Below are 13,754 nucleotides of genomic sequence, written 5' to 3'. Positions count from 1 at the left end.
TATTGTTCTAATACTTAAAGACCTTCACTGTTTTCCAGTTTGTTTCTCCTCGCTTTCATATGAACCTCCCTATGAAATGATATGTTTCGAGGCCCTTCTTCAACCAGGTACCTTTGGAGATTAGACAAGTGGCTACCAAAGAGAGATCGTTATTCTACTGCGGCATTTCGGTTGTGGAAGTCTCTTCTTAGACGTTTCCACCTGGCACTTGGGCTGGCCCAAGATGCCTCAGGCAGTATGCCTAGTGCTGCCTCCTTAACCTGATGAAGTGCCAGCCTTCACTCCTCCCACTCTCCAATGCTCTAACTCAGCACTCTCCTTCCCCTCACATTTCACCTTCCTCTCTACCTCCCTCTTCCATTTCCAGTTCAGTGGGTGGAAGGTGAAGGAGGAACAATGGAGGCAAATAGAGAGACAGAAATGGGTTTCACATCACCCATCTTTTGCCTGAGTTGTTTGCTTCAGTCGGCCTCATGGATGGGCCATCCTTGCTTGACATCATTGCTACAATCACATCCCACTGATGTGATGTCATCCCACTGAGTCTAATATTTTAAAAATAAAATGCAAATTGAAATGAACGGAGATCCACCTGAAACTTGCTCATGACCTAACTAGTGAGTCCCGACCTACAATTTGAGAAACACTGGTGTACAGGTCTGCATCCTTATTAGCATTGTAAGGCTCCTTGAGGGCATAACTATCTTAAATAAATAGATCGTGAAAAAATTCCTAGGCTTGCCAAAACAAAAACCAGATCTCCATGCACCTAGACCAGGGGTGTCCAAAGTTTTTGGCAGGAGGGCCACATCATCTCCCTGACACTGTGTTGGGGGCCAGGGGAAAAAAAGAATTAATTTACATTGAAAATTTGAATACAGTTACATAAGTATACATAAATGAATATATAAAAGATGAACTTATATGAATGAATGAAGGTCTTACAATAGCTCAAAGCCTATAAAAGACCTTGCACAAAGCAAGGCTGGCCTTTCCTTTGCTGCCGCTACTGCACCACGGATGTGAAACAGCAAGCAGTGGAGAAAGCCCTCATCCCACATCTCACGCAGTAGGTCAAACAGTCGCCCTCACGCTGAGAGCGGTTGCATCGGACCAGTGCGGGCTCCAACAAATCTCCAGAGGGCCAGAGACTCATTGGAGACTGGAGGCTCCCTAAGGGCTGCATTGAGAGGCCTTGAGGGCCACGTGTGGCCCCAGGGCCGGGGTTTGGGCACCCCTGACCTAGAACAATGGAAAATTTACTTTTTCCATGGCAGTTACTTTCAAATTGGCTGCTTAATTCCTTCTTTCACTATGGACACTGCTACCAAGTGATGGTGTAATGCAAAAATCGGTGAGGATAGTGGTGGGGATGAAAACTGACATGATAGATCACAGAATTGTGTAAGGAGGGAGCAGGATGAGAACCACGCAGGCAGGAAATCAGAAGGAAGTCATGTCCAGAGCATGAGACGATCCAACATTTGAGGGGAACGGCTTCAGTAATATTCTGTGGGATTGGGAAAAGGAACGTTATTTTAAGAGAAAAGGAGCATTTTAGGCCCAGCTTAAAATATCTGAAATAACACTTAAAACAAGTGTCCCACCTGCTGCCTGAAAATATATTTTTCAATTGGGCATATATGAAGCTGTCTGAGGCTGAGTAGATCTGTCTGGGGGTCTTTCTATCTGGGGGTTTCTGCTGGAAACATTCACTTGCAAAATAAGCTGCTAAGCCATTAATCTTTGCTAAGGGACAATTCACACACACACTGTTTTTCCATAAAAAGCCTTGATGTCACTCAACTTTCCTCAAATTGTTCCTTTCACAAAGGAGCAGCCCAGTAGTCATCTTGAAACATGAACGTCATGAGCATACAGCCCAATCCTATTCAAATCCCTCCCCCCAGGATTAGACAATGAAAATGGTGTCATTTATCATGTTTCCCAAGCACTTGTCCAAGCACAAGAGAAGTAAAGCATTATGGAAAATCATAGTCTATAGTTCATCATATAAAGAATAAGTTTATTATGCACTTAAGAATTCCCTGTACATAAGAATTTGTATGTACCCTGTACATAAGAACCTGGTCCTAAAGGTCAATATTTAAATATCTACTTACTGGGCACTCATTCCATATTCAGAGTAACATGGAAAGTTACAATAATGTGTAGAAAGGATAATTAAAATAATGCAAAGGTATAATTGCATGTCCTTAAAATGAGCTGCAGCCCTCCAGCATCTCCTCGTGATATAGACATGATGAAGGTCTTGGAGTTAAACGAATTACCAGCTCCAGAACAAAAATGTCTCTCAACAAATTCTTCTCTGGTCATCACACTCTGGGGAAAGTGAATTCCCTGAGTTTCCCAGACAACTTGTTCCGATATAAACTGTTCTTTCAATTAGGAAGTTTGGGAACAATGAAATCAAAGTTAAACCCTTGATATCCCAAGTAAATTGAAATTGGAAAGAATTAAGATGTACTTAACTCTCCCAGTGAAATCAACAGGATTTAAAATGTGTCCTTAACTCTGGCTGGATCAAGTTCATGGTGAACCAAACTTTGCCTGTGGGATAACTCCTATTGCTTATTATTAGAGGTGTGATTTTTTTCAGTGATAATGAAATAAAAACACCTAACACCACTTTCTGCACTTCTCAATTTTGTAAAAAAAAACAACAAAAACAACAAAATCCCAAATCTGCAAAAATAAAATAAACACCTCTACATAATGGTCACTGTAAGCTAAATGGCCTGGAGAGTGCATGGGTAATGAATGTGGTTGCATTTGCTGACACTATACAACCTATATAGTACACTTTTAAAGTTATTATAATTTATAATTATAATTTATTAAAATGTACCCTTGGAATAAAACATCACATTTTACACTTTTCCTCTTCGGGGAAAAAATGAAATCTGTGGAAAAAATAAAAACATTTAAGAACATTTCTACTTATTATCCTTTTCCTGCTTACTCAGTGAACTATAATTACCTTATTTTTACTTGACAGTCTTTCTTACCACAAACTAACCCATGGGTTGTATGTATCCATCCATTTTAGACCCTGGGAAGAACTTCTAGCCATGAGAGACAGGAAGTGGTTTTTGCCAATCACTGCTTCGCTCTCCTGCACCCCTGAAAATCCAGTCCCCTCTTGTGTGATCAGAAGTTCTTCCACTTGCCAAAGGCAGGGTTTGGCTACAATTCAATGCATATTCGTTTTCTGTGTGCTGTTAGGGCTGCTGCCTTCTGAACTGGCCCTTATAACTCTGCCTTTGACAGCTGCTTAATCTGCTGTTGAGCAGGCCAGGCTGTTTGTTTCATTTGTGTTTTTCTGCCCAACTGAGCAAGTCCTATATAGCATAAATGCTACATGCTTCATAATCCATTGCTTTTGTCTAAATGCTAAATCTAGAGATTATCCAAAAGTTTAAAATAAGATGATTAGAAGTTAACTAAAATTCTTATTATTATTTATTCATTTAATGAATTTTTATCTTGCCTTTCTTTCACAAAGTGAACACGCAACACGGCTAACAACATTAATAAAAACGATAAAATACATGTAATGTAGAATAAACATTATGCAACAAAATACCCATAGTAAAAAACCACCACACACATCAGCATTAAAACAATAGAGGAAAAACAAATAAGAGTGAAGTCAGGGTCCAATCCTACCCTGTCTCCTCCATTTTGCTCTAGGAGCCTAGAATGACTCCAAAGGAGGGCTGCTTGCATGGCACATTCAGGCACCTGCAAAACTTAGCGCTGTGACCCCCCCTTCTAGCTACACTACTGCCCCTGAACTGATCGTCTGAAGTTCCTACTAGTTTTTTGATACTGCAAATTTGCAGAGCGGTCTAGCAAAAAGAAGCACTTCTACTAGGCACTGCTTTGAATGGAAGCAGGTTGATCATGTGGCTCTCTCTCCACTAAAATCAATGACATTTTAAAGTTTATGGTTCTTACCTTTGGTTTGACAGTTACTTTGAAGGGCATATTGTCTGTATCTAAATCAAAATAAATGAAATATTGGCATTGCTGAACTGAGGGGATTCCCGTGGAATGCCACTTGCTACTGTCTCTCATTTTGACAGTGATTCAGTAATTACTAATATTACTGAAGAAAGCAATATTACATCAAATAACCCAACCTCAGAGAACCTGCCTCCCACTGATTATGAGCATGAATCCTATGCGTCATTTTTCGCAGCAGATCAACAGATTATGAGTCAAGGTTATGGTCCACTTGGTTCTAAATATATACCTCATAAAATATTTAGACTACTTTATATTATCACTAGCTGTAAAAGCCTCCTTTAAACTTTGGGAACCCAATTAAAAATATTTAAAGGAGTAGCAGGCATTAAAATTTTAAATGTAGCAATACGCAAAAGCAGTTACAGCAAGATAAATTAGTTTAGGATACATTTCACTGAAGATTTCTTCCCTACTTAAAAAAAAAATCACACACACTGTAAGGTAGTTTAATCAGTTTTGTGACTGTCATCTAGTCACAGAACTAGATGTATGGTCCAAGGACAGACTTCCAAGGAACACCCAGAACAGGTGCAATGTATGAGGTGCAAGTGGGCTCAACCCAGGGGACCTTATTCCTCATATCATAAAGAGGTCTGATAAAAAGAGAGACTGGCTGAGCTTGTTGCATCACAGCATGCCTACAACAGTGGCAAGAGGGGAAACTGCAGCCAGCCAGTCATTCAAGAGGACGCAGGTGACCTGAGTAACCAATAGGAACCTTTTTGGCTCTATAAATGAACTTCGCTGGGCTTGGATGCCCAGTCTAGGCAACTTGTGCTTGAAGAAGTCACCTTGCTTCTCCCCCATCTTATTTACTGGCTCTCAGATCTGGCCACCTATCCATCCTCAACCCACCATGTGTCTCTGACCCTTGGATTCATCCTCCAGAACTTGATCACCAACCTGTCTTCAGTGATTTCCTCTGGCTCTTTGAATCTTTGTCTATATCAGCAGTTGTTCAGCATTAGAGTACCGTTCAGCTTACATCTGCCAGGCCCTGATACTACCATTCTCTAACATCTACGAAAGTATGCTCAGTTGTGTGCCTACCATAGACTTTCCTGGGGCAAATGCCCCAGGTGCTGGCTGCTAGGACCCCACAGAAGCCTCTCTGAGGGGCGGAAACTTTGCTTCTAGTTTGCTGGAAGCACAGTTTATGGCGCTGGGGAACCTCACAGAGGTTTCTCCAGCATAGGCTGTGGTCATGTGAGGCTCTGTGAGCCTCTGGTGGGGGGGGGCGGATATCTGCATGGGGGTGGTGATAGCCCACGGGGGGGCGCCATTGCAGAGCTTTGCCCTGGGCACAGGGCTGCGGAGTTCTGCAGCTGAGTATGTTTCAGAGTATCCCAAACAGGAAGATGTATATGTCTGCGGTCAGGCTTGTATGGGCCTTCATACTGTAGTGCAAGCAGCCACTAGAGAAGGATCAAAATGCTTCCAGTTGCTTCCTTCTTCATTTTCCACCACCATATTTGTAAGTATGTTGGATCAAGAGTGGAACTACGGCTGAACGCTTTCCCTCATATTCACCAGCATGCAGACTTTATGAAGACTATTGTTTTGATTCTTTTGTGTTCTTTCCTTGGGAATCTTAATAGCTCAGTTCTCTCAGTTTCCCTACATTTTTCTCCCCTTTTCAGCCCATCTGTCTCCATTAACAGGAGTAAGAAATTAGCTTTGCCTGCCCATCAGTCTTTGTAGCCTTGTGGTCACAGAGGTCTGGAAAAGTTTGCTTTGTGATCTAAGTGATTTCCTGCAACCTTATTAAGAGAAATGTACATGCAGCCAGGATTCTTGAAGTACAAGAGAAAACTCAGGCAGTTCTTAAGGGATGTGCGAGGTGCTGCATGACAATTCATCATTTTTTCTGTTTGTGTGCATACATATATAGTCTCTTGACTGGCCATTGGCCAAGTGATAATGCACAGACCAACCATGTCATAATGAATGCAATACAAGCAGCTATTCCTCTTCCCTAAAATTTGTGCTAACAGAGTCTGCTAAGGAACAGCAAGTGACTTCCCCTCTGTAAAAGACTTCTTGATTCCTTGGGGAAACCCAAGTCATTCAGTTGTTTCAAGGGCACCTGCCACTTCCTATTGCTGGAGACAAGCACAGCCATGGGTGCCACTGATTGCTAAAGAGGAGGGGAACTTCCATCCATTCATAAAATATGAGCACTGCATTATGCAGCAGTGCAAGAAATGCATTGTCACTGTTTGCTTGCAAAGGGTCCTGATACCTACTTTGGCACAATTTTGTTGTGCAGAGATCTTGAGGAAGGTTGGGAATAGATGGACAAAAACGTAGGTAGCATCTTACTATCTTCGTATCATTCTAAGGGCCTTTCAGGACCATCAGGTTGGGAAAGAGCCAACACAACCCTGAATAATTTTGTGTCACAGTACCCTTAACTGTGAGGATAGTAGCCCTGATGCAAAGCCACAAAGATTTTGCCCCACTTGTCAGGCATTGACTGCAGCTTTAGACGGGGTGGCGCTACTCACTGTATTTATTGCCATGATCAGAGTCGTCAATTGAAACAGACCATGTATTAAACCTGGGCAGATCAAAAACAAATCACCTCACATCAATTCCAAGATTATCATGCGCAAAGTGAGCCACACTCACACTGTTGCATGAAATCTTCCTGAATGAACTCCTGTCAGCTTTTGACAGTGCTGCTCACTGGAGGTGATTAAAGACCGGACATGAACATATGATGCTGCCTCATTCTTGCTCTACTGAGCCCAGTACAGTCAGCACTAACTGGTGGCACTTTCTCCAGTCTTGGCCTGGGTCTTTACCAGTGTTGTTATCCAATAATTTTAATTGAGATATCAGGGAACGAACCAGAAACTGCCCGCATCCAAAGCAAGTACTCTCCTCAGCTATGCCCCTCCCCCCAATAAGCCCACCAACCCTCAGAGAAGTAATATGTCAAGAGTTAACTACAGTAATCATGTCAGGGCTGATGCAAGATTGTGCTGGGCCTCTGAGTAAGGCTGAGTCCCATGGCATGCTGGACCCCCATTTGGTACCAGTGGGAACAAAAAGGAACTGCCTTTATTTCCACTGATGTCATGGCCTTTGAAAACTTCAATTGTGACTCTTCCTCAGCAGTGCAATGGTAGTAGCAAATCTGGGATGGGAAAAGAGGAGCAGCAGCTGCCACAAAGGCGAGGCTGGCAGCAGTAGTACTCTTCCATTCCCACTTTTGATGGGTACTTTTCCCTACTCCCACCAGCCAATGCCTTCTTCCAGGCCCAGCCACAAATTCCACTGGCTGGCAGGGAGGGTAACAAAGGAGACAAGACTCACATGGCAGTTCTTTATCTTCTCATCCCTTCCATCAGCCAATGGGAATGTCCCCTAGTGGCCTCATACTGACTCAAGGACCTCTGGGGCATTGTTCCCCGTAAACATTCCAGGGACTGCACAGAGTCCCAGTGGAGCTTTATGGGGCAGTTTTGAAGTGCTTGGCTATGACATCATCATCACTGCCAAGCTCTGAAGCACCAAGAAGGAAGCTATGTGGGGCTCTGTTTGGCCATGGAGCCGCATAGCTTAGAGAGGACACTGCTCTGGGAGATGCTCTCATTTGCAGATGAGTGTGCCTAGTAGTGAAGCCGCAGTGGCACCAGTCCTTTGGCCATACCACTGCTCCCATCACAAAGGAGTCATCTGTGTACCAAGTAGGTGTGTGCCCTGAGATGAGCAAGGTAGGTATGAGCTGCTATACCCATGCCTAGCTTGGCCCACCTGGGACACCAGCCCTGGATCACATATTTAATGACAAAGACCCTGATACACAATGCACTGCTGCAGGCAAGGATCTCTGGACTAGAGCCATGAGGGTTGTTGTGTTTTTTTTTGCACACGTATCTCTAATTCCCAACAGTGGTGGAATGGTTGCCAGTTAGGACCAAACACGCATTCCCAGGTGCTGGATTCAGTTCTTATACCCTACAGATTCTTTGTCACCTGCAGAGAAAAAAAATTCAGACAAAAAAATGGTCCACACAAAGATTGCACTCGCTGAATGGAGGTAATAGCAGCAAATAACTTGAAGGATAGAAATGGTTTAAAAGGTTTTCCCCCCTCCACCACTAGGAGGAAGATGTTGAAAAGGTCTATATCCATATATATCACTATATTTGAGGTTAAAAAAAAAATAGTGTTTCCGGAAAGCCACAAAATAAAGCCTTCTAAAACTCCTCCAGTTTTAGGCTGAGATACAAGCTTGCCTTTTATGCAGTTTATTGGACACTGTGTCCGTAAAACTTTTTTTAATGTTAACTATTATTTTTTCCATCTTGGTTAGCTGCTTTTTTTTTTCTTCCACTCTTAACAGAACACCATTTATGAAGTTTATGACATTTTGAGTAAGCCAGGAAAGAACAGTGTGTTGTGACTAGCAGTCTGGTGGAGCTGTTTGCAAATATCCATCACTATCAACTCTATTTAAGCCATGATCTACATTTTCTCAGGAGGGAGTTGCTTTAGAGCTGTCAATTTTGTTTTGGAACCACTGCTCTCATGTAAAATAAGCATATGTGCCAACAATGACTGTAAAACCCAGGCTGATTTAATGAATAATCTGGTAATTGTCTAGCTGAGATTAGATCACTGAATACTGAAATCAGGCTACAACTCTTCAAGTGTTTCTCCTTCTTCTTCCCACCCCCAACCCCCAACAAGCAACAGTCTGTACTACTTTATCTTTTAAAACAACAATCCATTAGGAATGAATTTTGAATCCCTAACATTTTAGATGCATTGTTTAAAAAAACCCAAACCAATCAATCCATTTCTTTTGCATTAAGATTCTTTTAAAAAAATACATTTGATACTATGCAAACAATTTTTTATATTTCATCCTGTGGGTCCCTAAAAGTTGTAAGGAGTACTGTTTACAAGGATATTAATGATGCATTAACATTACAATGTGTCATTCACCAGAAGAAAAAACAATAATGTCCTATAAAGCTTTATAGTGTTTATTCATTATTATTCAGATCACTCAGCACATCACAGGTAACTCCTTAAGGCTTTTGTATATAAATACTATGTACAGTATATGTTTAAGCCAATATACACATTTTATAAGAAGATCACATCTTTAAGTGCCACATAATTTATCCATTACTACCAAGTTCATAAGGTTGATCAGTAGTAAACAACATGTTATGCCGAACATAATTCATCGTCACATGATTTAACTATATGGACTGTGAGAACATTATGCAATAATGCCATACATACAGAGTACCTTCTTCACACATTAAACGCACACAGAGACACATGTGCAAAATCCTGATGTAAGAATGAGCCACACTGTGCGTTTTTAAAGTCACCTAATCTGAATCAGAACAAAGTCAGACTCACAAGCTGTGATTCTCCAGTTTTACTCCAATATAGCCTCACAAAAACCATTATGACTTCTAAGGAAGCAGAAATATTTTGATTTAAACTGCTTAAATAAATGAAGGCAAATCATCCCAGATGATCTGTGCAGAGAAGTGACAAGTGCAATATTAAAGCTTGTGCCCAGGCAACTTTAATGTGGCTAGGCTTTTCCTGAAATATTTTAAATACACACACATACACATACACACACACACACAAACACTCACTCACCATTAGCCCTGTTAGCAGAAACATGTTGATGCTCAGTTAGCATTACAGAAAGACCTGCAAGGCTAAAAGCACACGATGCAGTTAACAAGGGATCTGCTGGCCATTAGCAAAACTGGACAAAGGGACTATTTTCTGCTACAATTGATTGAATTGCTCAGAGAATGTTCCGTACTGCACACATATCTGAATTTGCCCTTTCTGAGAGCTGTCGGGGCCTAAAGCCTAATTAAGACAAAGGTTTTTAATTAAACCTTGGAGATGCTTTTGCAGTGTGTGCCTGCCCTTGATAGTGCCACTTGAGGTGCTCTCCTTCAAGGGACAATGAAGCAAATGTTTCAAGGCAGTGGGAGAGAATGCCTTTCGCCTATGGTTTCCTTCTGCTTCTCCCATTATAGCGCTCTGATGCCAAAATTAAAAGGCGCCTTTGTCCTAAAGGAACTCTCTGCTTCTTTCCTGTCCATTCCAATGGCTGTGCACACTTCATGCAGTTGTAAGGTGCGTCTGAAGGAAGGGGGACGGTACACCTTAAAAAGGAGGACCCTTTTTTATGGTAGAGGAAGGGAACCGAGTTCTAATGGCAAACCAAAGCACATTAAGGACCAGAGGGGTCTGATCCATTAGTCAGTAAGATCAATGGGAACCTTTTCCCCATCAATGCAAAGGATTTGCTGGTATCCCAGTATGTGTCTGGGTATAACCATGTGTAAACAGTGCTGAGTTTCATGTTTCAGGAAAAAAAAAAAATTTCAAGGCATGACTCTCCTCCGCCAGGATACAAGGAAAGGTCTTGTTCAGAGTAGCATTCTTTCCTGGCAGCTTGCATAACCTGAGAAACTATTTTTAACAGAAATGAGCAAGCCTCACTCTCGAGCTGAAAGAGAATGGAAGACTCTTGAAATTTCCTGAAGTAGCAGGAAGGCATTCAGGAAGACACAGCAAGACATATCTGATCACTCCATCTTTTTTTTTTTTTTTTTGAGACGCAATGGCCAGCTTGTCCTTGCCATTCCAACCCTCCTAGCCTACATCCACTTTTCTTGTTTAAAAAAACCTGAAAGGTAGATGATGGCCAGATACAATGAGAGAGCACTTGGCAATCTCCTAATGCTTCTCTATACACTAGGGCTGCAATCCTCTGCATGCTTGCCTGGGAGTAAGCTCCATTTAACATAGTTGAACAGGCTCCCAAGTAAACATGTGTAGGATTCCTCTGACTCCCCCATAGCTTTAGAAAGAAAGCAACAAGACCGAAAGGAAGAGGGGAGAACTGAAGCTCAGTTTGCTCCACCCCCACCCAGTCCATCTAAAAGGTCTTTATGCAATCAAAGGGATATTATTTTGGAAGATGGAGAAAGGGGGCAAAGGATTCCTGTTGCTAAGGAGATAGTTGACATTCCTACATAAATTTCATTTGCGTGGGGGGAAGAAAAATAAAGCTCTCCTGCAAAGTTTGTTTAGCTTCCCAGTAACTGCATAAAGAAGCTATTCTATAAGGGGAGGGAAAAAAGATTCTTTTTTTTTTAATGACACAACTGAAAGCGAACTTCACTAAAAACCGAGTGTTACTTGACAGAATGATAACAAGTACCAAAAAAGACAAGAAAGAGCTTCTGCTGCAGTTTTGAAGCAAAGAGTTCCAAGAAAGAATTTTCTCAGAATCACCGGCAAGAGGCAAAAACACAAGCTCAAACTACACAATAGGCAAGCCAACCAGTAGAAAACCAACGATTTTTGGCACAAGTTCTCCAAGAACGAAGCAGTCATAATACATGACTCAGAGGGTAACTGAGGGCTCAGTGAGTGCATTGGCTCCACTTTAACTTGTAAATGTTTCCAAAGGAGGTTACAGAAGTTGTGATCGAGTGGAAAGTTAAAGCAAAAAAATAAAAACCTCAGCAAGCTACTCAGTTGGGAACTGGGGATGATTTTGAAACCATCTTTCCAATTGCAAGAGGCATGTTAAATTGGGAGGGGGGAGGTATTTCTTCTTATTCATGAGCTGAGACAAAATGTGACCAGTAAAGACAAAGAGGCAGGAGAGAGGAAAACATATGTACTAGATAAGGAAAATCCCCTTAGGAACAGGAGAGGAATGCCTGGGGATAACCATATCTAGAACATGTCAGACTATGAAACAAGGATGTTGATTCTTATGTGGGCTAAAGATTCAAGAAAGCCACAACTTTCTAGCAAGCTGCAATTTGGGTGCTGGCAACGGAGGGGGGGTATGGGGTATAAATACTGACAACAACAACAAACCACCTCTACACCTGTACAAGGAAGATCCAGTCTTAGTCATGGACTAAATAAGCAAACTGAAAAAATCAAGACATCAGCCATTAAAGTGATTAGCAAACACCAAATCCCTTCTTTCCAACCTCTGCTGTACCTTGGTTTACAAGACAGAGCAAGAACATGCATGGGGGGGGGGGGAGTATGCATGTGCAAATATTAGGCTGCTGCTTAAAACAGGCATAATTTAAAGAAATTGCTTCCCTGCCTACTTGGGGTTGCATAGCTTCAGAGGGACGGCTGGGGAAAATAAGCAGGCAGAGAGAAAAATATGAAAGCCAGCATAAGCAGGAGGACAAGGTAAAGGGCAGAAATGCAGAATGGCAGGCTAGGGACTAGGGCTCATGGGGTACCAGGAAGGAGGGCAGGGCATGAATGCTGTCCATCCACAAAATGAATTAACCACAATTAAAGGAGGAGATTATTGTCAGATCTGGGTCCGATAAAGGAATATTTTGGTGATGATCTGGAATGAGGTGGGAAAGATGATCCCAGGAATAACTGACCCGCTTAAAAAGGACTTAAATGAGACTGCAGGGATGGATGTGCTGTGGAGCCCAGTCAGGTGGGGTGCGAAAGTAGTCGTGAGAGAGGAAAGGTGATTGATGTTGGATCCTGGTGGGCAGGAGATAGTTTGCGATGCCCTTACAGGCAGGGTGACCAGATCGACTGGAGGACAGAGCATCTATACCTTTAACCATTGTACAGGGGATTTAGGCAGGTGCAGCTGTTCAAACCTTTCCATATGGAGTTGCACCTGCCAAAATCCCCTATTCAACAGTTAAAGGTATAGGCACTCTGTCCTCCAGTCGATCTGGTCACCTTGCTTACAGGTGTAACCAGGGAGTGCTCCGTCCTGGGTGATCTGAAGGGGGAAAGGGTGATGGCAGCCTGGCAGGCACGGGGAGGAATGGCTATGGAAGCAGACCTGTTCAGCGGTGGCCACCAGGGATCCTGGTGAGGGGATAGGGTGCAACAGGGGCAGGACAGACAGAGGTCTCCACTCCATGGAGGGGGATGGGTGTCGCCCTGAGCCAAGGGGCTGGCGAGGTGCTCGGGGCAAGGGCGCGGCGGGGGGGATGTCACCGACAGGGCTGGTCGGGGGCGCAGCTGCAATGGGTGGGGTCCGAGAAGAGGGTGATGGAGGAGAAGGCGGGCGGGGGGTCTCTCTCACCGCTGTTCAGGGTAGTTTTGCAGTTCCAGATCTCCGGGTTGCCGAGTTTGCTGCAGGACTCCCAGAGGGACAGGTAGGACTGGTGATCGGCCGTCACCCAGGCCGGGCTCAGCACGGCTCCCAGATCCAGGCACAGCGCCAGGAAGATGCACACCAGCCCCACCAGCTTGAGCGGGGTCAGCACCGAGACGCGCACCTCCTCCATGCCGCTGCCGGAGGAAGCCATGGGCGAGCGGGGCAGCGGCAGCCGCCTCTCCCTCTGCTAGGAAGCCGGGCGCCCGAGGCTGCGAGTCCCGCGCCGCCGAGCTCGCCTCTGCCCCGCCTGCCTGCCAGCCAGCCAGCAGCCGATCAGGGGCAGAGCAGCAGCTCCCTCCAGCCGCCACTTCTGGGCGCGCTCAGCCCAGCTCTGCCCACATCACTCCGCCCACCTCCCCTCCCCCCCGTCTGGGGAAGGGGCGGGGGAGCTGCACCGGGGCCAGCAGCGCCGAGCCAGGCACGTCACTGCCAGGGCTTCCTCGGGGGAAAGAGGGAGGCACTGCAGCTGCACCGACGGGAAGAGCTGCCTTCCCCCCGCACAGTCCAGGGGGCAGAGCAA

At 44.0% G+C, this 13,754-nt stretch overlaps 1 protein-coding gene across 1 annotated transcript in view; it reads right to left on the bottom strand.

Moving 5' to 3' along the window:
• Positions 1 to 13,451, bottom strand: part of TMEM47 (transmembrane protein 47) — a 31,111-nt gene extending 17,660 nt beyond the window's left edge. The window contains exon 1 of the mRNA XM_066621705.1: positions 13,160 to 13,451. Coding sequence (XP_066477802.1) covers positions 13,160 to 13,385 — 226 coding nt within the window. The 5' untranslated portion in view covers positions 13,386 to 13,451. The remainder of the gene's footprint in view (positions 1 to 13,159) is intronic.
• Between the last annotated feature and the right edge of the window lie 303 nt (positions 13,452 to 13,754).

The sequence above is a fragment of the Tiliqua scincoides genome, chromosome 3 (genome assembly GCF_035046505.1).
Source record: "Tiliqua scincoides isolate rTilSci1 chromosome 3, rTilSci1.hap2, whole genome shotgun sequence".
NCBI classification, from domain to species: domain Eukaryota; kingdom Metazoa; phylum Chordata; class Lepidosauria; order Squamata; family Scincidae; genus Tiliqua; species Tiliqua scincoides.
The sequence above is the reverse complement of the archived record's forward strand: the minus strand, read 5'-3'. Positions and strand labels throughout refer to the sequence as shown.